Source organism: Rhagoletis pomonella, unplaced genomic scaffold (genome assembly GCF_013731165.1).
Source record: "Rhagoletis pomonella isolate Grant_MI unplaced genomic scaffold, Rhpom_1.0 Rhpom_scaffold_00015, whole genome shotgun sequence".
Taxonomy (NCBI): domain Eukaryota; kingdom Metazoa; phylum Arthropoda; class Insecta; order Diptera; family Tephritidae; genus Rhagoletis; species Rhagoletis pomonella.
In genome coordinates, this window is record NW_023458569.1 from 596,016 (window position 1) to 623,521 (window position 27,506).

At 36.7% G+C, this 27,506-nt stretch overlaps 5 protein-coding genes across 10 annotated transcripts in view; 2 read left to right on the forward strand and 3 right to left on the reverse strand.

Annotated features, from left to right (window-relative positions):
- Positions 1 to 27,506, forward strand: part of LOC118749364 — a 910,564-nt gene that overhangs the window by 177,152 nt on the left and 705,906 nt on the right. The window lies entirely within an intron of this gene.
- LOC118749371 overlaps positions 1 to 27,506 on the reverse strand; it is a 228,034-nt gene that overhangs the window by 89,317 nt on the left and 111,211 nt on the right. The window lies entirely within an intron of this gene.
- On the reverse strand, positions 735 to 3,798 carry LOC118749365. Its single transcript, XM_036484162.1, has 2 exons — positions 1,177 to 3,798; positions 735 to 1,112 (listed from the first exon to the last, which is right to left on the reverse strand). Exons 1-2 carry the CDS (start codon positions 1,727 to 1,729, stop codon positions 796 to 798), a joined length of 870 nt encoding a protein of 289 aa, XP_036340055.1. The 5' UTR covers positions 1,730 to 3,798; the 3' UTR covers positions 735 to 795.
- LOC118749363 (putative nuclease HARBI1) lies at positions 22,937 to 25,051 on the forward strand. Of its 3 annotated transcripts, XR_004994205.1 has the most exons (4): positions 22,937 to 23,246; positions 23,314 to 23,523; positions 23,694 to 24,172; positions 24,261 to 25,051. XR_004994205.1 is itself a non-coding variant. In XM_036484156.1 (3 exons), the coding sequence occupies exons 1-3, from the start codon at positions 23,004 to 23,006 to the stop codon at positions 25,047 to 25,049; spliced, it is 1,242 nt and encodes a 413-aa protein (XP_036340049.1). In that variant the 5' UTR covers positions 22,937 to 23,003; the 3' UTR covers positions 25,050 to 25,051. The 3 variants fall into 3 exon arrangements, 2 of the variants coding, with proteins under 2 accessions (XP_036340049.1, XP_036340050.1); XM_036484156.1 differs by lacking the exon at positions 23,694 to 24,172; XM_036484157.1 differs by lacking the exons at positions 23,314 to 23,523; positions 23,694 to 24,172.
- On the reverse strand, positions 26,034 to 27,500 carry LOC118749369. Its single transcript, XM_036484165.1, has 3 exons — positions 27,267 to 27,500; positions 26,553 to 27,040; positions 26,034 to 26,488 (listed from the first exon to the last, which is right to left on the reverse strand). Exons 1-2 carry the CDS (start codon positions 27,357 to 27,359, stop codon positions 26,582 to 26,584), a joined length of 552 nt encoding a protein of 183 aa, XP_036340058.1. The 5' UTR covers positions 27,360 to 27,500; the 3' UTR covers positions 26,034 to 26,488; positions 26,553 to 26,581.

A 27,506-nucleotide genomic window follows, 5' to 3' on the forward strand; every position in this document is an offset into this window, starting at 1 on the left:
CCTGGTCCTCAAATTTTTGCAGGGCATATACAACCTGTTCAAATTCGAAATACACATTGTCCATAGCCTCCTTAAGCACCATCTGGAAGATTTGTTAAGTTGATTGCAAACCACGCCCTCCTCCCAAGCAAGGACAATTTAGAAAAACTCGAAAGTTACTATTAAGATTAACTTGTTCTAATTTTAGATTCCAATGAAGGGAATAAACATATCTGTGGAATTTTGACAAAACAACCAATGTCGAAAAACTGAATTTTACACGAGGACCAAAAAACACTTTTATATGGTCACAGAATCGTCCCAGAACATATCTAATCAAATGTAACCTATTTTTATGGTGGAGAATTTAAATACCTTTATTTTCCAATTTGCATCTTTCTTCCAGATATAACTGCTGCCGAGAAAATGTCCAAAAACCGAGATGTGTTGTTTTGTCAAAATTATTTTTGATCGAAAAATCAACCCTTCTCTAGATAAAGTCTTTTTTCGTACTGAAAAGTAACAAATAATTCGCAACTTTTGTCGGGACTAGTACTTTTATTAAAACGAAATAAGAAAAATTCAGTGACATATGTTACTTTCTTAAATATAGTTCAGTTTATTTCAAACGAATATTATAAAAAGTTATGCTTTCTATTAGACCAATTACATGTATTTTTAGGTATGAAAAAGAAAAGTTGGAATAAATTGAATTAAAAATACAAATAAGAAATAGTTCATATTGTAGTTCACATTTATATTAAATTGCTTTAATTTTTATAATTCAGAAGAAATAAAGAATAATTCACTCTACAGCTAATCATATTCGTCAATATCCCAATCATCTTCCAATTGTTCTTCACCTTCAACGTGCAAGTTATTGTAAAAATTATGAAACTCTGCATTTATAAATGGCAGAACGGACTGTAAATCAGGTTTTTTATTACAAGATATTGGCAAAGGAGCAGAATAACATTTCTTTAATTCGAAATTTGTTATTTTCCGTCGCTGCTGTGTTATGTCTAGTTCCTTGAAGTCCTCGTCCGGCTGTAAAGATAGCTTGTACTGTAAAATTCCAGACTTAGATTTCTCATATCGCATCCAACGTATTAGCTTCCATTCAAATTTGTCACCTTTACAAAACAAAAAATAAAAATTAGACTAAACATATATAAACATAAGTAGTGTTACACGCACCTAATGTATTAGTATTTCTCCACGTGTATTTGTTCTTTAATAGGCTACCGAAGTCAAAGTATTGATCTTGAACCATCTCGATTGCATTGTATTTGTGATTTGTAGTTACTATTAAAGTAGCCCAGTCATGTGGGTGATGTATGGAATTCACAAATTTTTTCTTCTTTTTTTCTATTTGGGAATGAACCGTGTCACATTCCATATGCGTGTGTCCAACAACCAGAAACTTGTGATCAATTAATTCTATAGTTTGATGATCCTCTAAAACCTTTTCAAACATGGCGAAAATATAAGAATTTCGGTTTTGCCCTGGACATATATAACAATTCGCTCTGTTTGTTGCTCCGTCATGCATCGTAAAATTAAATGTCCACAATGGTCGTTTGTAGAAGAACATTGCCGCATTTAAGTGTGGTGTTGGCAAACATTGCTGCAGATCAAAAGTATACATTTTGATAGATTTGTCCTTCGAAGACAGTTCTTTATCATGTTTTTTAGATTCATATGCCATGTCTGCCTCGTCGTGATGATTTTGTTGTTTTAATTTAAGCATTGCTATTCATCCTCAGTTAATGCATTTTTAATATCTATTCTTAAAGTCTCACACTTGTTGCATACATCAATATGCGGCTTTTTAAACTTAATGTCCAGCTTCTGAAATATTTCTCGATATGTTGACAACGAAACAGGTTGAGAAAATTTGTTTGTGTATAATCTGTATAATTCTGCCATGCTTAAATTACACTGAAGATATAGTTGTTTTGTATGACGACGGCTGTAATGGCTCACATATTTTGGAAAACTATTAATATGATCTAAAACTTCCTGGTACTTTTCCGTCGACAGTTTGAGTTCTGGAAAATTTTTTCCTCTTTTATCGCACTGAACAATTTCAACGGAGCTTTCTTTAACTTTACACTTAGTAACAGTTTTAATACTTTGAGCAGTTTCGGCATATATTTTCATAAAACATTGCTTACATACTCTTCTCCTTTGACCGTTAATTTCACAATTATACAAATAGTTATATTGTCGATATCCAACGTTATTAATTGTATGCGTTTTCTTAAATTCAACATCAATTAAGCCTGAAAGATATTGCCGTCGTTTGTTGTAATCACCCAAGTTCCAGTACAGTTTAAAAATCATCTTTTGCTCCTCAAAATTTAGGTGAGTATTACACAACCTTCTGCATTTTGAAAGTGCTTTAATTTTTTTTAGCAGGGACGATTTTCTTTTTATTGGTCACATATTCTTTTCCTAAGTTTTTTTTACGCCTGTTCTTATTTTTAACTGCTGATGTGGTTGGAAGTTCGAATAGTTGGGTTTCATCAATTTCGGTGAAATCCCAATTACTTACATTGGACTCAATATCTGGAGCCATTTCCTGCGTAGTGGTGTTAAGATCGGAATCCGTCTCCGGGACAAAATCGGAGTCATCAAAATCAGATTCATGGAAAGGATCTTTATCAATATCAATCTCTTCATCAATATCTTGGGCACTTGTGTGGGACATTTTATTTAATTTAATTTAAACACAACTTGAATGAAAAACAGAAAGAGAGTACTATTCATTTTGTCGTAACTGACATATCTGTCATTGATAGTGTGAGTTTTCACAAATGGCTTACTTGGATTCGTTAAGTATCGGCAGTTGAACAAAGGTGTATTTTTGCAGTGAAAGTATAAAAATTCTAAAATCATTGAAAATTCCATACAAATTGACAAACTCTTTGGAGCCGTGACGTAGGTACCTTCAAAACAGCTGATAATTGTCGTAATCTTGTATATCTATAATTCTTGTAGTCAATGTATTCACTTGCGAGAGAGTCAATGCTCCTCCAAAACTATGGAACCTTTGTTTTTTGTCTTCCTCTGTGCATTGTTTATGTTTTTCCATATTAGGAAACAACTTATTTTCATTAAAAACGTCTTAATTTGTTACACATGCACACGACAAAAGCACTTGATTTGATATAGGTTCCTCTTATTTCGTTAATTCCCACTACACTAAAGCACTCATGTTAATATAGGTTGTTTTGTCACAGTGAATGCTAATGATGAAATGGCTATTAAAACAACTTAACTTTAGAAGGGATTGTATTCTTTTCGTTTATCCATTTGATAAAAGAACGTGAGTGCAAATAGGTTGTTTTGTCAAAATAATTTTAGAAAACTATTGGAAACCCATATTCAAATAGGTTCTTTTGTCAATATTATGTTATGATATTTTCCTTTGTGCCCTGCAGCATATTTCGATATGGGTTCTTTTGTCAAAAGCAGCTTGTAAAAATTGCGAGATAGGTTGATTTGGGGGCTTCTATATCTTCCGATCTACACTATCTAGAAACACGCTGATAAGACAGAAAGAGGCGCTTTTAAAACTTATACATATGGTTGAAAAAGTGGAAAATTGTCCGATCTCGAGTTAGGTTGTTTTGTCAAAACTCCACAGATATATTTATATTACAAGGAGCGTGTTATGTTTCCGTCATACCATTTGTTACCTGATGTATATGGTCAAGCCCCCGGAACCGTGTACTTTTGTGTCACTCAACTTTATATTAATTTTATTAATGACGATTTCGTTTCTACCGAAAAATTCAACCTTCTCTTTGCCCTCTACGCCCAAACACTAAGAAGAGGGCAATTTTCCTTTTTGTAAAAAAAAAACTTGGGCCATTTTGATAATAAATTTTAGCAGTTCTTGTAAATTATTTAATTTTTTTTATTTTAATAATGTTCAACAACTTTTATTGAGCTTGAGGCCGTTTTTACTGAAAATCTTATTGTGGAAAAGCAACATTAATTTGAAAAGATGGTAGAAGATATAGTCTTTTTGTAAAACACCACATTTCCTCGTCAGACTTCTTTCAGTAGGATTCGAACCGACGATCCCACTGATTCAGCCAGTTGCCTACGCACTGTGCTAAGTTCGCCTTGTGAATTTTTGTTGCTTTTTTCCACTATTTCATTTTGTTAAGCCAACTACTATCGAGCGCAGCTATTCCAGTGCCATTTAAACTTGACTATGTGGTTGTTGGTTTTGTTGGTTTTTACTAATAATTATATTATTAGAATGTTTAACTTTTAGGTGTGCTTGTTCTTAAGTTATTTGTTTTTGTTATTTTATGGACTTATAACTTCACTTCTACCATTTTTTCAAATTATTGTTGCTTTTCCACAGTAAGTTTTCATTAAAAAACGGCCTCAAGCCAAATTGTTGAATATAATTGTTATAAGGCCATAACATAACAAAAACAAATAACTTAAGCACCTAAAAAAAAGTTAAACATTCTAATAATAGAAATATTAACAAAAACCAACAAAACCAACAACCACATGATCAAGTGAATTGCAGCGGAATAGCTGCGCTTGATTGTAGTTGGCTTAGCAAAATGAAATAGTGGAAAAAAGCAACCAGAATTCACAAGGCGAACTTAGCACAGTGCGTAGGCAACTGCCTGAGTCAGTGGGATCGTCGGTTCGAATCCTACTGAAAGAAGTCTGATGAGGAAATGTGGTGATCTCCTAAATAGCTATCACCTCTACGATTTTTCCAAATTATTGCTGCTTTTCCGCAATAAGTTTTTCATTAAAAACGGTCTCAAGTTCAATAAAATTTGTTGAATATAATTGTTATAAGGCCATAAAATAACAAAAACAAATAACTTAAGGACGAACACACCTAAAAGTTAAACATTCTAGTAATAGAATTATTAACAAAAACCAACAAAACCAACAACCACATGATCAAGTTTAAATAGCACTGGAATAGCTGCGCTTGATTGTAGTTGGCTTAACAAAATGAAATAGTGAAAAAAAGCAGCAAGAATTCACAAGGCGGACTTAGCACAGTGGGTACGCAACTGGCTGAATCAGTGGGATCGTCGTTTAGAATCCTACTGAAAGAAGTCTGATGAGGAAATGTGGGGATTTCCGAAATAGCTTTCACTACCACCATTTTTTCAAATTATTGTTGCTTTTACACAATAAGTTTTTCATTGAAACGGCCTCAAGCTCAATAAAAATTGTTGAATATAATTGTTATAAGGCCATAAAATAACAAAAAGAAATTACTTAATTACGAGCACACGTAAAAGTTAAACATTCTAATAATAGAATTGTAAACAAAGACCAACAAAACCAACAACCACGTGATCAAGTTTAAATAGCACTGGAATAGCTGCGCTTGATTGTAGTTGGCTTAACAAAATGAAATAGTGGATAAAAGCAACAAGAATTCGCAAGTGGGTAGGTAACTGGCTGAGTCAGTGGGATCACTCCGGTAGTTCCATTGGGCACGCGAATGGAGGCTCAGAGGGGTCCTCGGAAGCCATTGGGCTGTCTAACTTAGCCTGTTTAACAGGAGCTCCGGTATTAGTAGCCGGACCTTTGTCGAGCTCAGCTGCTGGAAGTCTGGTGACCGAAGCTTCTTCGGACTCAGAGACTGATAGCACTGTTATCCTCGGCGACCTCAGTGTACGCTCTGCTGCCTTAGGGCTAACCGAAGTCGGCACATTGGTGCAAGGAGTAACCCTAAACCCTACTTTTGGCTTCGTACACTTCAACTCTCGTGAAAGGAGAGTCTTTAAGCGAGCTCTAGGCCGTGGCAAGTCTAGGGAGGAGGGTCTACAAGTATCCAAGAGCATCTCAACTTCCCCCGTGACGCTGTCACAAAGAAGCCTCGAGAGGCTCATATGGGGCCAATGAAAGCTGCCTACAGTAAGGTTGCGAGTAGTGTCGAGCTAGGGTTCATTCCCGTTGACCCCATCAACCAACCGCTTGGAATCCATAATAGATGTCATGATTGAGCGATCTGGGACTGATACAAAGTCGGAGTTTGAGGGATGCGTCCCTCGAGCTGGGTGGCTTCCCATTGTCTGTCACGCAGAAGATATCAAGGCCAAGAGAGATTTTGATATTTCACCCGTTGAGGAAAGTAGTTTCCCTCGGACACATGTCATTCGGGGCTACTTTCCTTAAAGCACCCAGCTAACCGACGAGAAGGTTCTGGCCACCATCTTAGACCAGAACCATCTCTCAACGTTGTGCTAGAAGGTTTCACGCAGACAGGTGCAGGAGAAGTTTCTGCACTTGGTCATCGTATTCGACCACGATTCGATAGTAAAGCTTACTGCGGCTAAAAGTAGGATCGCCTACAGATATGGGCACGTAAAATTGCCGTTGCGAGCTAAAGAGCAGCAAGGGATAGAGGCGGACGTCACCGAGCCTGCGGAGGAGGCTAGGGAAGCTGTTGCACCGGCTGAACCCGAGCTGGATGTGCGGCCATCTACCAGCGGAGCCGCCGGGTATGCTGGCAGCTGGCACACGGCCATTACAGCAGAGGGAGCTGCAGATGTGAAAGCTTCAGAACCAATTCCGCAGACGGAGACCTGTGCTGGCAAGGCACCTTCGACACAAGGATCCAAATCACTGCCAAGCAACAGGCAAGCAACTTTGCAACCTGTTCCATCAACAGGGACTGGATCCGTGGTCTCGAGTGTGACTCGACATCCCACGTTGAATGCCGCCATTGGGCGACAAGAAGGCGTGGCTTCCAACCCAGTAAAAACCACCACTACCGTACGACCAAAACGGACCGGTGATGCCAAGGAAAGGGGGTCCCGACGAGACAAAAAGGAGTGTCTCGTTAAAGCATCGCTTCAGCGGAAGCTATGAGCACCTTAAGGGTGCTTCAGGCTAACCTACATCATGCCAAGGGGCGTCGGACACAATTGATAGGTTAGCCAGCGAACGCAAATTCGCAATAGCACTGCTGCAAGAACCTTGGTTTAGCGGAGGCCAATTAAGAGGACTGGGTAGTTCAGGTAGGGTAATCTACGACCGGCTTGGGGTTACTCCCCGCGCCGCCATTTTGATTAACGCCAGCCTGTTACTCCTTTTATTTCCAGGCATCTTTCAGCGGCTGTAGTCGAGGTGTCGACGGTGGGTGGGGTGCAGGAAATTGTCCTCGCATCCGCCTACTTTCCTGGTGCCGTCCCCACTATACCGCCATTGGAGGTGCAGCAGCTCTTCGAATTCTGTCGACTTACAAATCGCCAGTTTATTATTGGTTGTGATGCGCATGCCCACCAAACGGTGTGAAGCAGCTCCGATATCAACGAAAGGGGTGACTACCTTTTAGAATAGCTTTTACAAAATAACATAGACTTTGCGAACATTTATTACTGCCGTCAGGGAGGAGGTACTAGATCTCACTCTCTGCAGTAGATCAATTTCCGATTGATCGTTACGGCAGACTCGTTGCTAACCACCACTGACTCAATCGACGAAATGGAGGTCGCAGCGGATCTGTTTAACAGCATTCTGTTGGAATCCTTCCATCACAGCACAGTTACTTGTTCCACCTTGATGAAACTTAAGGTTCCCTGAAGGAACGGGGAACTGGATGCTAAGCGCAAAACTGTCAGAAAGCTTTTCAACAGGGCCAAAAGGACACATCAGTAAGACGAGTATAAGGCCTGTCTTACTTACTATAGCAAAATTCATGGAGGCGACATTGTAAAACAATAGAAACGTTGCCTGAAGCCTCGCGTCTGCAAAAAATTTTGTCAAAGGCATCTTCCAATGGGATAGGGCTCCTAAGGAAGCAAGATAGGGAGACTCTAAATCACCTACTTCAAGTGCATTTCCCAGGTTCCTCGGTGGAGCATGATCTGATGACCCCTGTCTCTTTGGAACACAGGTTCCCTAGAGTGAGAAGTCACAGCAGATCTGGCTCCATCATTAACACGGACAAGGTACGGTGGGTGATAGAGTCCTTTGAACCCTTCAAAGACGACGGCTTCTTCGCAAAGAAGCTTCATGCAGGTATTCTTGGGAAGGTGCTAGGGTTGGAAATATTCAGAATCTCTTATTCCATGACTAAGGAGGTCTGCTTTTACAGAAAATTCCAAGTGATAATTCCCGATCGCGAAGACTGGGCAAATGGGCTCCCTGCCCTTGATCTCAGATATGTACATTGGTACACAGCCGGCTCAAGGATGGCGGACAGAGCGAGCGCAGGCATATTTGGACCTATCACCAAACTTGCAGTTCCCACGGGCAAATGGCCCATGATGTTTCAGGCTGAAATAGTCGCAATCTCACACTGCGCAAAATTAAACCTTGAAAAGGGTTTAAAGGGCGCATTTTTAGTTATCTTTTCAGATAGCTAAGCAGCCATCCGAACCCTTTCAATCAGGACTATCAAATCCAAGTTGGTTAGAGACTGATTTGACACGCTACAAGTTTTGGCGGCCAAGAAGCACGGCTGTGTACCAGGCCATTGCGGAATCGAAGGCAACGAGATCGCTGACGAGTTGGCACGTGGAGGATTGCTAACTGCCATTCTGTGGTCTCAGTTGGTCCTCTTCGAGAGCCATAATTACTGAGTGGGTACACTCGTAACGCAGTAAGTACTGGGGAGCGGTGGGAGGCCTTAGACAGGCCAGGCTTTTCGGCTACGTTTTTAAAAGAAACAACATTGCCCTACCCAATAGAAATGACATCAGGCTACTTTCTGGGTATCTGACTGGTCAGAACCAATTGCAATTCCACTTGCACCGAATAGGTGCGATCACAGAGTCGGAATACCGGTCCTGCCTCGAGGCTGATGAAACTTCGGAGCATATTCTCTGTCACTGTCCGGCTTTATCCAGACTGATTTATTTTAAATCTTCGATGGTCGAACCCTCTGTTGTTAGGAATTTGTCTACCAAGGCCCTTTTATGATTTATTAGGGCAGCCGAAGGTATCTTGGCCACATTGGGTTAGGGACTCCTTTGAAGAGATACAAAAGATCTTTTAGGTCGCGGTGTCTCTTGTTCTAATACACTCACAAAATTAAATAACTAACTAACTAATATACATATAGTTTTATTGGAAACAATTGAAATAAGTTCGATAAATTAATTTTAAGCACTTTTAATAATAAGTTAGTAATTAAGTGTCGCCTTATAAACAATTAATATTTGCAGACACTTTTTTTGTTCCGTAACCAGTGAAACCCATTGCAACTACGGCTTTTATGATTTGGACGGAGGTACATATGTGTATTGAATATTATGATTGGATAATTGATTTGGTAGTGATAAATAAGTAAAATGAGGCAAATCCGAACCCTGCTTTTAACCCATTTAAGCGGACATGATTTCTTTCGCTTCAGTTGTAATAAAACACCTACAATTCTTATAGCTAAAATTTTTATAGCTAATTTCCAGGATCTATCGACGAGAACATGTTTACATGCAGAATTTAAAATGAATTATTATTATTCTCCATACAAAATGTACGAGTATGGCTATATTAAATGTAAACGTATGCGAAATACCTAAATATTTCGTAAACAAAGGGTTAACATTTATCGTAAAACACGTAAATCTGCCGAAATCTTACATATTATCGACTTTATTGGCCGGACTTCTCACCAAATTACTGGTGCAAAGCTCCCTTCCTGTTTTACAATATAAGATTCGTTGAACGTGCCAAAAGAAAAGATTCAAGGAAGAGTGCAAAATTAGCAATAGATGCAGCTAAAATATTTTGGAAACAAGCAAGAGTACCAATTCGCGAGGACCACAAATGTGTAGACAAATTAATGAAATTGTACGGCATCTTGAAAAATATTCACAAACCGTTTCAACTAAAATGTCGGAAACTAAAATGGATTTTTCAAAAACTTCGTTGAAATTATCGACTTTATTGGCCGGACTTCTCACCAAATTACTGGTGCAAAGCTCCCTTATTGTTTTACAATATAAGATTCGTTGATCGTGCCAAAAGAAAAGATTCAAGGAAGAGTGCAAAATTAGCAATAGATGCAGCTAAAATATTTTGGCAACAAGCAAGAATACCAATTCTCGAGGACCACAAATGTGTAGAAAAATTAATGAAATTGTTCGGCATCTGGAAAAAATTCGCAAAACCGTTTCAGCAAAAATGTCGCAAACTAAAATGAAATTATCAAAAACTTCGTTGAAAGTCTTGATGGTTTATTTGACATTGCTGATCAAAATGCATTAAAAAAAATCAAAATAGCGGAAGATAAATTATTTTTGGAAAAGCAGAGACAAAAAGGCCGTCCAAGTTGCATGGCAAGTGTTTATATGGCTTTATACGGACAAGAGCCAAAGAGTGAAAGAAGAAATGCGAAAAATAAAAAATCAAGAAGAAATGCATCGACAAAAATGTAAGGACCAATAGTGTTATCAAGAATTCATTATTAAATTGTTTTTGCAATAAATTATAACTTGCAATCAAATCATGGAAATGTGAGCGACGATGAGCATGACGGCAACAGGAAAGTTATCCAAGAGCCATATGCGATGTACCATGTTTTTGAACAAGCCGAAAGCCCAGATTTTTCAAAACCACCTACAAAACGGGGTCGAAGAAAAGTTATGACGCCCCACCAGCAGTACTTGACAATGCTAAAGTTAGTGATGGAATGGCCGTGCATATACTTATCGCAACCGCCGAAACATTGGGTCACCGTGTAGAAGATCTGGTTATCAGCAGATCGAGCATTCAACGTGCATGGCGGGAAACTCGTGTGGAAGAACAAAGGTAATTCCAAATGTGTTCATTTTCGGATAATGTAATTTAATTTCAGGTTTATTTAGATGCTTGTCATCCGGAATTTACTTTCGACGTAGAATACGTCTTACGTTTCGATATGGAGGGTATACTCAAATGTTGTAGTGGTAATTTTTAGAGCTTCTCGAAAACGCTTATTGCACGAGAAAGAAAAAAGAAAAGTATGGAGTTTCTAAGAGAAAATTCCAAACCTAAAGACAGATTCATTTTTGTAAGTAACTAATTCGGTTTCTTTCGTAAATAGAAACAACGGTAAACATTGGCTTATTTTAAGGTCAATTTTGAGCCTCTAAAGTGCTCTAGCAACTTATGATTTGATATCACTTTCATTTTCGCGATATATTTATGTTCTTTTGAGCAATAGATATATTATCGTGCCCAAATTGTATATAAATTCAACAAATATTGAGCATTTTAAGGCAATAAATTGTTGAAAAAATTACAACGTTTTCTTTACTACCAAAATGCTCCAAAACCGCTCAAATGATTTTGTTTTCTTTGTTTTAAAACTCAAGTTACTTCCTTTCCTTTGGTAAATGGGTAGTATTGGTTGATATTTTCTAAGTATGTTTATTTTATTCTAATATATGGGCATAAATTTTCCATATAAAATCACTTCATCATTTTTCAAACATAGGGAAGTGTCAGAGGGAGACAAAAAGTATGCGTGTGTGTATTATGGCTTTTGAGTTACAGATGGCGCAGCTGCGGGGAAATATTTATAACCTAAAAATGGCATCCAAAGTTAAACTTAACTGCTGTTGACGTGTGCGGACGTGCTGAGCAAAGCTGTGGTGTAGAGTGTAATAACTCTGCAGAGAAAGCTACTAGTTGTGAACTAGAATTCTACCAGATTGCGTTTCAGCCCAACTAGTTCACGATCTATTCTTTTTCAATGTTAGCGACTGGTATTTTTAACATTGCTATGTCCTACGAGATGTCAATTGTCAGACTATGCATCAGCATCTACTAGTAGAAATAACAGTAGCATCATACCAGTTGATGAGATAGTCTACCAATTCATCCCCTATGAAAAGCTTTATCATGCCTTTTTGCTCGCAGCGCTTCAACAGTCGCAATGGCCGACAGAGCAAAGCACTCGCGTGGTATGCATGAGGTACCACCCTGCAGAGAAAGCTATTAGTTGTGAACTAGAATTCTACCAGTTTGCGTTTCAGTCTAACTAGTTCACGTTCTATCCTTTTTCAATGTTAGCGACTGGTATTTTTAACATTGCGATGTCCTACGAGATGTCAATTGTCAGGCTATGCATCAGCATCTACTAGTAGAAAGACTAGTAGTATCATACCAGTTGATGAGAAAGTCTGCCAATTCATCCCCCATGAAAAGCATTAGTATGCCTTTTTGCTCGCGACGCTCCAACAGTCGCAATGGCCGACAGAGCAAAGCACTCGCGTGGTATGCCTGAGGTACCAGGTTCAAGCCCTGGCGCAGGGAAATTTTTTTTATTTTATTTTTTTTTATAATATTTCTTATATTTATATTTTTTATTTAGAGTTCTTTTGTTATTCTTAAATTTAATTAAAAAAAAAATATTTTTTTAATCCATTTTATTATGGCACAAGTATTTTCCCATACATTTGTTTCTTTTTTTTTTGTAATGCAACTAGATTTTTAAGTTTGTTATTTATATTTAAATTGAAATAATTATTCCTACTTACATTGATCTAACTTTAAAAATCTTAACCACCTGCAAGCGGCCTCGAATCTGCGATCCTAGAACCAGAACCAGTAAGAAAAACAATTAATTGCGTTTTATTTTAGGCTTTGGCAATTCAAAGGCAGATGTCGCTGAACGCTTAAGTTCTTCGAAAATGTCGAATTGGTAGGCACATACTAGTTTATGAACTAGTATTTTTTCTAACTGGTTTGGGTTTTCACTGCAGGGCAGGTTCAAGCCCGGGCGCAGGGAAAATTTTCTTTTTATACCCGAGCGCACTTGTGCACAAGGGTATTATAACTTTGTTAACATAACGGTTGTTTGTAACAGGCAAAACGAATCGAGATAGATATAGACAAATGTATACATAAATGATCAGGATGAAAAGAGAAATCGATTAAGCGGTGACTGTCTGTCCGTCCGTCCGTCCGTCTGTGCACACGATAACTCGAGTAAAAATTGAGATATCTTAACGAAACTTGGTATGTGCACTTCTTTTGGGCGTAGGACGGATGGTATTGAAAATGGGCAAAATCGGACAATAGCCACGCCTACCTCCCATATAACGGTAATTTTCAGAAATACGAAAACTGCGATATTTTAGTAACTACTGAAGATTATTCACTCAAAATTGATATTTACAATAAGTTTTAGACGACAAATAAGAGCATTATACATTTTTGGAAAATGGGATTAGCCACGCCTACTTATGGTTACATGTGTATATCTTGGTAACCGCTGCACCCATATCTTCCCAACTTGGCACAGTTATTGGCCTTGGTACAAGATACCAAATGGCGGAAAATTTTTAAAATCGGACAATAACCACGCCCACATCCCATATAACGGTAATTTGGAGAAATACGAAATCTTCGATTAATCAGTAAATATTAAGGCTAATTTATTCAAAATTGCCGCTTGCAACAATTCGTTTCCAAGAAATACGTTTATGATAAAATTTTGGAAAATGGGCGTGGCACCGCCCACTTATGATCTCATATATGTATCTCGGTAACCGTTCTACCAATTTGTACCAAACTCGGTATGGTTATTGTGCTTGCCACATAGAAGCAAAACGTCGAAAATTATTGAAATCAGACTAGAATTACGGCCATATTTCATATAATGGTAAATTTCAGAAATGCTTGAAACTTCAATATCTCGAAATTTAAGGTCACTAATTTACTCAAAATTGATACACCTCGGCTTACCATGTAGCGGTAGTTTTCGGAAAGGTGAAAAACATATGTATATTTAATATTTGCGCCGGGTATTTTATGTTCGGCTCCGCCCGAACTTAGACTTTCTTACTTGTTTCTAACTGGTTTGGGGTTTCACTGCAGGGAATATTCAAAGATAAAGTGATTTGTTCGAAAAGATAAAGTGATTTGTTTGTAAGATAACTTGTCCAGTGAACACGCAACTAGAAGCGGATGCAGAAAGTAGAAAAATCTACATGCATAAAGTTTACTCGGTGAAACACTCCTTCTGAATAAGTCAAATAGAATAAAAAAGCAATAAATAAACATAAACAAATACACCAACAACAAACAACAAAATAATAATCATCAACAAAAAACCACATAGCACCGAAACAATACAGTTCCAGTTTATACCTCCACTTTCATCCACTTTCATCAGCTGGCTGATCATCAGGTGCTCTTCCGACAGCTGTTCTGCACTTTCATAGGCTGTTCTTTCCCCTCATTTTGTGCCATGCTTCTGCGAGCGCCATCTACCTGTGAGCTTTGAAAGCTCTTCTGTGTGAAACTCAATATGGGTACACGATCAACTAGTGTGAATACCAGAAACACACACTAATCACCTATCGCCATCAAAATCTTCAGCTCAAACTGAAGAAGGGAGTAAAGAAGAACATCCTCCAACATGGCTCTTGCGTATAGAGGCGAAGAAAGAGTTCGAGGAGAGGATGATGCAGAAATTTGGTGAGTTGGCAGCTGACGTACAAGCTGTAAAGAAGAGAGTTTCGAATCTGGAGGGTAGATTAACACAAACTGAGCGTGAGTGTGTGGTGGTGGCTGACCTTAAGAAGGAAGTGCAGCTGTTGAAGTCAAGCATCACAGAATATGAAAATGCCTCTGTTGCTAACGACATAATCGTTATTGGCCTGCCCAAATACGTGATGAGAATTTGGGTGAAATACTTAATGACTTTGCAAAGTGGTTCAACTGAATGCACCTCCCATTCGCGCAGCCTTTCGCGTTCGCAAAAGTAATGGAAATACCAAAAATACGCCAGTAATCGTTAAGTTCGTCTCCTCGAGCGATCGGTCGCTACTCTTCATGGCGCTGGCAAAGTTTTACAAGGCGAATAAGAGGGGAATTACTCTTCGGGACATTGGACGTGACATTGATGAGCGAATACATATACGCGAGAGTCTTTCTAGAAGTAACAGCGAAACTCTTCAGTTTGCCTTGTAGCTTAAAAAACAGAAGCGCTTGTCGTCGGTCTTCTCAATTTGCGGTAATGTCTTTGTTCGCGTTCACATATATATCGTTTATATACATATATATATTAAATTACTATTACATCTCTTCTCAAATCCCTACTGTTTCTTTATCTATCTATATACTTACAGTGAAAAATCTTTTTGTTATCTTGTTGTGTATTGCCATTGCACACATATGCATGCTAAATGCTCGTATGTGCTTGTAGTTGCCTCCCGTATGTTTACAATTAGTAATGGTAAACCCAGTTAAAAACAAGGTCTGCAGTGTTGGTGAAAACCACAGTCTCTTGCTAGACATTTTATGTAAGCAAGCTCTAGGTTTGAATGTAGTCCATTTTAACGCACGAAGTCTCAGTGGCGATAAGTTGGACTACGTCAGAAGTGTTTTTGAGGAGTCCTTAGTTGACGTCATTTGTGTATCTGAAACATGGTTTAGTCCTGATACTTGCGATTTTTACTACACCATTCCAAAGTATAATCTAGTGCGACATGAGCGGAGAAATAAAACAGGAGGAGGAGTTGCAATCTACTGCAAATCTAACCTAAAAATTCGACCTTTGACAGTATCCTCTAGTTCAGAAACGGAGTTTATTATTGCTGAAATCTCAGATGGTATAATAAGTATATTAGTGCCGTGTGTTTATAATTCCCATAAAAGTAATTTGTTGGACTCGTTTTTTGCTGAAATTTCTATGTATATAATTGGCTATGAATTGTATGTTATTTGTGGTGATCTGAATGTGAACCTCCTACTGAATGATTCATATGCTGTTAACTTACGTGAACATGTATCTACTTCTGGATTAGTAATAGTGAACAAACTTTTACCGACGAGATTTTCCAATAACTCAAATCCTAGCCTACTGGAGTACTTTATCACCTCTAGACCTGATCATGTTCTTAAATTTAGCCAAATAGGTTTTGTGTCTGATCATTACTTTATTTTTTGTACTGTAAATGTGTTGTTTAATCGTCCCTCTGTTAGTGCCACGTTCATGTGTCGTGTTACAGCTTAGGAAGAGAAATTAAGGGTAAGGTGAGGGAGAATGAATGGCAATATACACTTAATGAATTTAGGATGGATTCCGTCAAGACCAGCGGCGTTGGATTTCACAGAAAGTATGGACTCAACAACATCACATTCATCTACGCATTGAAAAGAAAACGCACTGCAGAAGTTTATATGACAAACATTATAACCTGTTATATTACTGCGAGGACGAGACAAATTAACAAATTTAGCATTTACTTCATCAACATTTAGGGCCGGTTGTTCAATGTCTGGTTATCACTACTTGCCGGTTAAACATCATTATCGACGTTTTCGAAATCATGCATATAACATGTGATCGATAAAGCAGTCGTTGTATCTAAACGGAGGTTCTACCTCCGATTTGTGCTAATCAGACATTGAACAACCGGCCCTTACAGATTCAATTGAGACAGAGATTTCACTGTCGATGCCAGTTTCACGAATACGCTTCCATGTCTGCTTTGAGCTTACTGCAGTTCTGAATTGGTGCTCATAATATTTCATCTTTTGGCATTTTATGGCCTTCGTAACTATTCTTCTTATAGACTTGTACTCATAATGGGCTGTGTCGGAATTCAATTTCTTCCAGGTTTGATACGCACTATTCCTATCATCAATCAATTTTCTTATATAGGTGTTAAACAATGGACGACTACCATGCCTGCTTGGTTTTGTAATTAGAGGCACACATGTCTCGAATAGTGTGTTAATATTTGTCTGTATGAAATTAATTTGATCGTTAGCAGACGGAATGTAGCGAACAAATCCCCAGTTGATTGAATTAATACTTTCATTAAGTCTTTCGTAGTTAATATTGTTAAAGTTACGGGAGGAGTAGGAAGACTGGTTGCTATCAGAACGAAAGTCAAAGGTGAGAAAAATAAGGTCATGTCTCGAGAAATTTGGAGCTATAAGTTGATCATACAAAAGTACACTAGACAACTCGTTAACGAGAAAAATGTCCAGTAAGGTGCTGCAGGTACGTGTAAAGTGCGTAGGTGTTGTTTGATTTACAAAACAGAGTCCCAGATTTTTTACGTGAAGTGAAAATGTTTTATCTTTAAGTATATCACTATTAAAGTCACCAATTATAATAATTTTGTTGTGGCCTATGGTAAGATTCTCGAGAAAATCAATAAACGCATTTTGACAAATCTGCCTGTTGGGTCTGTAGACACAGCCAATAAGTACCTTGCCAAATTTAGTAAAAATTTCTAAAAATAGGTACTCAATGGTGCTGGAAGGTGGCGATGCACAGTTAAATTTGCACGAGAGACCGTTTCTTACATAAATAGCCACACCTCCTCCATGATAAACTCTGTCCAAGCGGAGGAGCCTATACCCATTTACATGAAATAAGTGATCGTTATGACACGGAGAGAACCATGTCTCTGATACACACACCACGTCCACATTCGAATTTTCAAACAGATACCTAAATTCATCAATTTTCCTTGCTAAACTTTGGGCATTGATGTGGCAAACTCTAAGGCCCTTCTTACGTTTACTCAATATGTGAATCATGTTGAAAGTACCGTCTCTGGAACCAAAACCACCATTAGGAGCCATGAGCATCAAAAAAATAAAAAACAAACATAGCACATTGCATCACAGAATGGCATATCAGTATGAAAAGTAAATATGAGCTAAAAGAGTATGTGCGATATCTGTGGAGGGAGAATGAGGTAGAAGGAAATGGGAAGAAGGAGATGAGAACTAGTATAGGAAGAAGGAAAAAATTGCAAATATTACAAATAAATTTATAAACTAAAGTCATACATTCTAAAATCGCTCTTAATTTAAAAAGGTTATCTATCTTCATACAAAAGTTTGATTACGACGTGCTGGATGCTGTTAACACACGGACATCTTCAATGTTGGACACCTTCACTGCGATGCATTTAGGTTTAACCCGAACATACACACATCCACGCATAGAAAACACAGATGCCAGTTGTTGTTTTCTTTTGAGTTGCATTGCGAACTGCAGAACTTCACGGCTATTCTTGGTGAGGCTCTCGTGGATGTCTATTCTCCCGTCTGCTTTGTGCCCAATGTCTCGCAGCGCAATAGATCTCTTATTCTGCTTGCAGAAATGTGTTACGGCGCTAAGAAGTCGACATCGGTCGCTAGCAGAACCTAGCTTAACTATAACTGCCGTAGCCTTGCTGTTGTTGTTGTCATTATTGAGAACGCGGAAAATATCACGTACCGGTGGAGCAATCATGTTGACAGCGCTACATAGCTTGGAGAAGGTATCTCTTAGATTCTCTTCACTCGCCTGCGGGAAACCTCTTGTGATAGCATCAGACGAGACAAGAGAATTTTGACACTCGTCAAGTTGTGCTTTGAGTGTATGCACTTCAGAGTTTAGCCGTATAATACGAGAACTCTCATTCCCGTCATTAGGTTGAGACGTTTGCACATCCACGCGCAGCTGCTCAACGTGAGCGCACACAGCTTCAGCTTTGACTACACGGGCTTCGTTCTCTTTGATGGCAAATTTTAAAGCTCGGAACACTTTGACGACTGCAACTTCACGACGTAACGACAGCGACATCATTTTGTCGACAAATGTCCCCTTGAAGCTAGCTTCTTAAACATTTTGAAGACCTCAGCGACATAGCAAACCGCTGATTCTAAAGTTTGACATTTTGGTATATTTATTTCACAAATTGTGTATTTTTATTTAAATAAATAAGAAAAACATGAACAATCAAGAATATGTGATTAATTTTGCGACAATTTAATTTTGCAGCACTACATCTACTCATTGTCGTCGGCAAAATTAGAAATAGATTTAATTTGGCGACGTCGACAATTGCAGTCCTGCAGCCAAGATGTCGTGCTGTCGCCAAAATAATTGTGTCCGTAAGAACGTGTGTATTTAAAATTTGACAGATGCTGCTTGTCGCTTGCTGTCGTCAAAGTGTTCCGAGCTTAAGTTTTTAAGATCAGCCGTCAACTCACCAAAACGCTGCATTACTCGCTCTTCGGATCTCTTCATGCACTCGGAAAGTTGTTCGATGATGCTCTCTTTCTGCTGGTCCATCTTTACTCGTATTTGTGAAAACCAGTTATTTGACTGCGGGCTCTCGCTTCTTGCACTTTGTGTTATTGGAGAGGCAGCAGCTTGGCGGGCTGTTTTTGTTCTAGTTGACATCTCGCGAAAACAATATAAAAAATGTATTTGCTTATTTTTATCTTCCTTTCTAGTACGATAAATAAAGGGCTGGCCTGGACGGGACTTTGTTTGAGTTAGTTAAATTATTTTACTGTGGAAAAACGCGAATATATGCACAAATTATTGCCGCACTGTCCGAAACACGTCTACTCAGCGCGCTTGTAAATTATTACTTTATACTCTATCGATAACAAAATCGATTATAACGTCCATCAAAATACCGATAACAAAATCGATGACAAATTCGATGAAAATTTCAATAGCAACATCGATAATACCATTGGTAGCTAAATCGATTAGAAAATCGATAAAAATATCGATAAGAAAATCGACAAATATATCGATAACAAAATCGATAAAAATATCGATAACAAAATCGATAAATATCGATAACAAAATCGATAACAAAATCGGATAAATATCGATAACAAAATTGATAAATATCTCTAACAAAGTCGATAAATATCGATAACAAAATCGACAAGAGTCGATAACAAAATTGATAATTATCGATAACAAAATCGGTGAATACCTATAACAAAATCGGTAAATATCGATAACAAATCGATAACAAAATCGATAAATATCGATAACAAAACCGATAAAAATATCGATTATTTTATCGGTAGGTCTCGAGAATTCCGAAAATCTCTAAAATCCCAAAATAGTTCCCAGATTGAGTCTCTGTGTCTCCCTCTATATCCTTTCCTCTTTAATTACCTTGCTCATCTTTGCTTTTATCGATATTCTCATCCTCCTCCTTGTCTTTACTTTTATGTTCATCATTTTTTTCTGCTACATATTCCCCTTCACATTTGCCCTTATACATATAAGTAAAGTGTTTAAATTTACCTTGGTCTTCATTTTTGCCTTTATCTTTACGCATCTTTGTTTTGGTTTTTATTTTTACCGTTGCCTTTATCCTTTTCTTCATTTATGTACGTAGTCACCTTTACTTTCATTCTTGTTTTTTTCTTTTCCTATGTGTTATTCTTTAACCTTTTGTTAGCAAATTTTTGTTAAATTAATACCATATGCATACACACACTGCCCCTCCCTGTTTACAAAGTTTAATTCAATGTCTGCATTAGGTAAAAAAACTTACTTAAATATAGATGTCAATCAAAATTACTTTGAAGAAGATTTAACCAAAAACACATGTAGCAGCGTTGCCACCCATTTTAAAATTCAAATACAACTTGTATTAAGGGAATTAGATTATTTAAGTATGTATGACAAAACGTGTGTCAGACGAAACAGGGTTAAGAAAGTTTCAGTTAAAAAATATTCTGAAGAAGGTTGCCACGAAAAATGACACTGAAGATGGCACAATGCCGAAACCGGTTTGTCTGCAAACCAAACTTGACAAGGGATGACGGAAATTCGTTCCAAAATAAATCAAGGTTGCCACCTATTTACAAATTTAAATTCAGCGTATGCCTTAGGTTAAATAAATTACTTTAATAAGCATACTTATCAATCAAAACTCCTTTGAAAATATTTTATTTCGAAATTACATATAGAAGGGTTGCCACCTCTTTAAAAATTTAAATGCAAGTTGAATTAAGGGAATCAGATGATTTAAATATGAATCACAATACGGGCGTCAGACGTTTTAGTTTGAAAAATTTTAATAATTTTAAGAAGGTTGCCACCTGTTGACAAAGTTAGTTCGACGTATAAAATAGCTTAAATAAGCTACTTAAATATAAGTATTAATCAAAATGGCTTTGAAAAAACTTTATCCCCAATACACATGTAGCAGGGTTGCCACCCGTTTTAAAATTTAAATGCAACATGATTTAAGGGAGTTAGATAATTTAAATATTTTAATTTGGGTGTCAAACGAAAAAGGTTTAACAAGGTTTTAGTTTGACAATATTTTTACAGTCTTGCCATTTGTTTAAAAAGCAGAATTTATTTAAATTTTACATAAATTACTGAATGAAATCTTAAAATATTAATATTTAGCTTGAACAGTACGAATATTAAAGAGGGCTGTCACCTGTTTAAAAAGTTAAACTCAATTTATTTAATAAGTTACAGAAATCAATAAAAGGTGGGTAGCACTTGAAATGGGTTTAACATTTAATCAAATAAAATCAAAAGGAATGTACAGTTCAGGGCAAAAAAACGGAAATTTCAGATTGCACCTAATATCATAAAATAAATGCACCTAAATGAGACAAATTCTAGCTAAAAAAAAGTTACTTCATTCGTATGTAGTTTTTTAATAATATTTTTTAAAATATGAATACACTGAGCTTATATTTACCTCCAAAGTATAGTCTAATGGAAATCGGAGAAGCTTTGTTTTTGCCTAATTTTGACTACTGAAAAATATTGGCGAAATAGACCAAAAACACATTTTGCGAAGCTTTTTATAAAACAACAGGAAAAGTCTGCTAATTTATCCGATTCCCTTTAATAGCTGCAGCAAGTCTAGAGAAAATAAAGGGAATTGCCGTAAGTACTCAGTGGTAATGTATAGTAATCGAAAAAATAATCAGTAAAACAACCCTTTTCACATTCGAAAATGCATTCTTTTCCCTAGGGCGATGTCCTAAGAAAAGTGGGGCATTCAATTTTGCATTACCTGGTATCGAGAAATGAATGTGATTTAATATGAAATTTTTGGGACTTTTTGAATACATTGGAATGCTGATTACATATTAAACAGTAATTGGATGTAAACCTCATAAGAAATACATTCGATTATTTATCACGCATGGAATGCACTACTACTTTTCCCACTGGGTATATACGCAGTTTAAAGCAGTTGAAATATATTCCAGAAATCAAATAGCGAATATGGGTAAAATAGCTATTGCTTCAATTGAGGCCCTCAACTACAGAAAATATGAAATTTGAATAAAGCTTAGACCCAGGACTGTATGGGCGAATAAACTTTATAGAAAAGTTAAAAATGTTATCATATGCGGGGAGATTTAGCTTTTATGGTTTCAATAGATTAAAAATGCATTCCAACAATTGCAAAGGTAGAGCGTTTTTAGATTTCACACCGTCATTGGAGAGGGGAGTACATCGGTCTAGGGCGCAATGACGTTTTATGGAAGAAATTAATCCCAATTTCGAATATAAAAAATATAGCAAGAATTACGAATTTTAGGATAGCTAAGTAAATTGTTAATTTTTCGTAGTGGCTGTTCTAAATGCAATATAATATGATTTTGTTAATTTCTTCCTTTTGACCACTTTTCCCCATTTTTTCCCATGCCGACAAGTAAATATATTATCACAGTAAAGCAAAAAGAAAAAAATTAGAATAAAAATTCATCTGATCAAAAGATGAATGTACCTAAATTCTAGTGATTGTACTTAATGTACCTTTAGGTCAGCAAACGCCGGAAAAAGGTGCATTTGTACCTACTTTTTCATCCCTGGTACAGTTTATAACCTGAATGTACTCTTAATATTATCACGTATTCTACGTTTAGGTTTAGCGGCTGAGGCTCCGGCACAGCCCGCAGATAAAGACAAAGGCGATGGACTGACCATTTTTTACAGTTGACCACAATTGGATCGTTTATAATTCATTGGGATGGAAAGATTTTGCAAGATCTTATTGGAAACAAGTAAGAAAGTCTAAGTTCGGGCGGAGCCGAACATTAAATACCCGGCGCAAGTATTAAATATATGTTTTTTACCTTTCCGAAAGCTACCGCTACATGGTAAACCGGGGTGTACCAATTTTGAGTAAATTAGCGTCCTTAACTGGCCGTCTCCACAGGATAAAATTTATTGCTGCCCAGCTGTCATTTTGGTCGCTAGATATAAGTTATATCAGTGGCAATATTTGTGTGTGGGCTTTTTATATCTTGATATAAGCATTTGCAAAATGGCGCCAAGTAGGCATATGCTTTGCATAGAAGCGCTGAAAAAATTAAAAAATCTGCAAAAAATTATAGAAGAAAGGCGAAAAAGGAAAAAACATAAATTTTGGGTGAATCCGTTTTTGGCACAAAGAGGCCTTCACGATTTGGAAGCAAATCTCCTCAAAGACATTTTATGGGAAGAAGGACAGGACTTCAATAACTTTTGTAGGATGTCCATTGACCAGTTTAATGAGATTCTTTCAAAGGTAATTATATATTATATTTTTTTATCTTTTTGTGACGAATATGATATTGATATGTATGTACATATAGGTGGATTCGAGAATAAAAAAAACTGATACAAATATGAGATGTGCCATAACCTCAAGAGTTCGCCTTGCTGTTACACTCCGCTACCTAGCGACTGGGGACTCCTTTCGGTCTTTAGAGTTTTTAACACATATTTCGCGGAAGACAATTAGCAATTTTTTACCGGAAGTACTACAAGCTTTAATTGCTGTTCTTCAGGATGAATACTTAAAGGTGAGTTAATTTTCTGGTACTGTTTATTTATTTGTACAACGACTTTGGGTTGCTGTGCCCAAACGCGTGATTCGAATAAAAAAAAATTACAAACACTTTATTATAAAAACAAAATTTACTATATCTGTGCACTAATTTATTAATAACTTCTTCTTCGGCAACACAAAAAGGAGAATTCTACTTAGTGAGTGTTATAATCCCTAAGAGCGGCCAAAAGCCTCCTACTCAGAAAGGTGCTCTCTGCAAAAGGTGTTCAGCCCCAAACGTATAGAATGTAAACAAAAGACTCATAGAGTAATGTGTGTGTGTCTTAAAAATAAATATCAATCTCGTGGTACTTATGGTTTTTTTCTTTCGATGTTACTCCACTTAACAGACCAAATGGAAGCTTAGCAAAAGTATAAGTATACATATTGAGTGCAGAGTTCAAACAAAGAACTCCACAGAGTAATGTGTGTGTTTGTCTCAAAAGCGAATATTAATCTCATGCGACTTACGGTTCCAGAGCTATACCTGATTAAAAATTGTGCACGTATGGGATGTAAATCCATCTATATATATATATATACCTTACAATTGCCTTACAATAAGCACCTACCACAGTTATGTTTTCACACTGATTTTGTCCATCTGGTGAGGATGCAACCTGGTACATGCGTTTTGTAACATACGATAATTTTGCGCAAAAAGTTAGCAAGGTAGTTGTTACTAATTATAATTATATATTTATTTTTAAGATACCTGCGACCGAAAAAGAGTGGTTGGATGTGGCTAACGATTTTGAAACACTTTGGCAATTCCCGCACACTTTGGGAGCAATCGACGGAAAGCATATCCGAATAAAAGCGCCACCTCGTTCTGGATCAGATTTTCACAATTATAAGGGCTTTTTCAGTATTATTCTTCTTGCAGTGGTTGATGCACACAGCCGATTTATATATGTCGATATCGGAGCGAATGGAAGAGCATCTGACGTCATGGCCTTCAAAAATAGCTTATTGTATGATAACTTGTCAAGAGGCCAATTAAACCTTCCTGCTGATAAGCCTTTAAAGGGACAACTTTCCAAAACACCCTTCTATTTTATCGGCGATGACATTTTTGGTTTGAACCGCCATTTAATGAAAGCGTACAACCGAAGTTCCAACTTAAGCACTGCTCAAGAAGCGTATAATTACAGATTAAGTAGAGCGCGAATGACTGTGGAAATGGCGTTTGGTAGGCTCAGTTCACGATTTCGCGTTTTTCACCGACCCATTGAGGTTTCAGTGGAAACATGCGATACTGTCGTTAAGGCGTGTTGCATTTTGCATAACTATTTAGCGCGAAAACTGGCTCAGGCACCAAATCCCCAGCAAGACATCTCTAACCAAGTTCTTCCGTCTACAATTTCCTCTTTACCAGTACAAGAGCAAAATACGTACAAATACGCATGTAAAACACGAGATAATATCTGTAAATATTGCATAACTGATGGAGATGTGCCGTATCAATGGCATAAAATAAAAAAACAAGTTCCAAAATGAAAACATGCATTCATGTGTTTACTATTTTATAAAATTTCTTTCCCGCAAGATTTTTTAAAATATTTTGAAATTACATAAAAGGTAAGTAATTTGTTCTTTTGTAATTTTTTGTATATAACGTACAACAAATTTAAGATTAAGATTTTACGACGCTTAACACGCCTTGTGAATCCACAGATTGTGTAAGTCTTCTGTAAATAGAATTTCCGTCTGCAGAAACCCACTGTAAAATTTAACGAACATTTGGACACCTAAACTCCCATATTAGTTGGGATAAAATACCTGAATATAAATTCATTCAAGAACAAATGCTTTTAATAAACTTTAATAATAACAAAATAAAAACATAAACAAATAACTAAATAACATTACAAAACAAAAATCATCCAAGAATATTTTCACTTCTTTGTGTACATACACTTGTGATCAGCTAATTAAGCCAGAAACATTTTGATCAATTTTGGCTCTTTTGCTTTTGTTTATTTAATGTTTATTATTTTTCCGTAAAAGTCTAGCTCATTATATAACAAACGCCATAAAAATCCACATTTCAAACTTTGTGCAAAAATTATGAAAAATCTGCAAAGTTTCAACTAAACTTTCAACTTTTTATTCAGATCTTTTAGAATTATTTTGAGTATTCAGTTTAATAGCCCATTAAATTCTAGGGAATAATGTGCATGTCTTAAGTTGGAAAAAAGTTGTAATGCAGTCAAAAAAAAAATATTAAAAATCAACGCGATTCTTTAGCAACTTAAGACATGCACATTATTCCCTAGAATTTAATGGGCTATTAAACTGAATACTCAAAATAATTCTAAAAGATCTGAATAAAAAGTTGAAAGTTTAGTTGAAACTTTGCAGATTTTTCATAATTTTTGCACAAAGTTTGAAATGTGGATTTTTATGGCGTTTGTTATATAATGAGCTAGACTTTTACGGAAAAATAATAAACATTAAATAAACAAAAGCAAAAGAGCCGAAATTGATCAAAATGTTTCTGGCTTAATTAGCTGATCACAAGTGTACATAAATATGTTTAAAAAAAATAGTATATCGCTTATACATAGCATTGCAATACTTCGTTCCATAGTCCTTTTCTTAAAAAAGTAGTTCTTTTCTTTCATAGTCTTTATAGTCTAGTCTTTCATAGTATAGTAGTAAAAATATGAAGCTTCTGCTGACTATAAATGTGTTAATAACAGTATGCAGTTCCCAAGTTTTTCTTAAGTTGATTAATGCGGTGTTTTGTGGACATTTCCTGGGATTTGCGTAACTAATGTTGCTCCATTTTAGTCAACGATTTACGGGCGATTAGTTAAATAAAAAGCCTCTGCGGTGGCTTTTACTTATTTTGATGCAATTGTTGCTGATCGTGACATCACAGTGTATAACAACGATAATAACGTTTGGAGTTGATTTGTCAATTTGCTGTTTCACTGTAATATCAGTCAAAAAAATTTATAAACATATGTACATACATATGTATTTTACAATGCTTACATTAGATTTGGAGCAAACACAATTTGGTTTTAGAAACTTATGTCTGCGTCGGCTATAGCAAGCTCCAAAATATCGTGCTCACTATTCCCATTTGACTGATGTTGAGATGCTGCTAAATACCCAATTACTTTCCGCGTTACAATATTATGAATTTCGGACATCGTTTCGGTCGCTTCAATTAGTGGCAATTGTTCTAGCTGCAGGGCTATAGATTTTGCAAATGATGTGAACACGTTATCCTTATCAGATGTCGTTGCAGAAGAAACGATAGCTTCGATGGCTTGGTCAAATTTTGCGTCACTATTTGAGCTTCGATTGCGGCGTCGACGAACCAACGACGATGATGAAGATGGTACAGATAAAGATGTTGATGTTGATGTTGATGGAGAAGGCGTAGGAGATTGTGTTGGTAATATGTCTTCTGTCAGTGTTAAATTCAAGTGGTCATCCACGGTTTCCAGGGCTTCTACAGCAATTTCCACATTTTTCTATTATGAATATTTATACAAAATAAAAACATTTGAAGATTATATTATTTTAATTAGTAAACGCCAAGTTATTCAAAGCATTAAAACGAGTAATTAAATTATCCCATGTGTTTCACCATGAGGTCTGCCTCTTAATATTTTAATTTGATTACATGTACATATTAATATATATTTTTGCTTGGCACATACTGGGTATTTTATGAAGCACTGACACTTTCTAACTTACGTTGTTCATATTGCTTGAAGTTTTCCGTAAAACAACGACGGAGTCAAGAAAAGACATCTCATCGAAATAGAATAAATGTGGTTCATAGAGCATGTCCGCTGACGAACCCGATTTTTTTAAACTGTCAACTTTCTTCTTTTCGGTAACGTATGCTGTCCGTACATTTTTAATTTTCTTTTTAACTTCATCAATACTTCTCCCACATTCTTGTGAAATTTGTAGCCACGCATTTTGCTTTTG

Coding starts and splice junctions, on each gene's coding strand:
- LOC118749365 (XM_036484162.1), bottom strand. CDS start 1,729: ATGCTTAAATTAAAACAACAAAATCATCACGACGAGGCAGACATGGCA. Junction 1,113..1,176: donor GAGAAATACTAATACATTAG/GTGCGTGTAACA, acceptor TGTTTTGTAAAG/GTGACAAATTTGAATGGAAG.
- LOC118749363 (XM_036484156.1), top strand. CDS start 23,004: ATGGCGCCAAGTAGGCATATGCTTTGCATAGAAGCGCTGAAAAAATTA. Junction 23,247..23,313: donor TTAATGAGATTCTTTCAAAG/GTAATTATATAT, acceptor ATGTACATATAG/GTGGATTCGAGAATAAAAAA. Junction 23,524..24,260: donor TTCAGGATGAATACTTAAAG/GTGAGTTAATTT, acceptor TTTATTTTTAAG/ATACCTGCGACCGAAAAAGA.
- LOC118749369 (XM_036484165.1), bottom strand. CDS start 27,359: ATGCTCTATGAACCACATTTATTCTATTTCGATGAGATGTCTTTTCTT. Junction 27,041..27,266: donor CTTCAAGCAATATGAACAAC/GTAAGTTAGAAA, acceptor TATTCATAATAG/AAAAATGTGGAAATTGCTGT.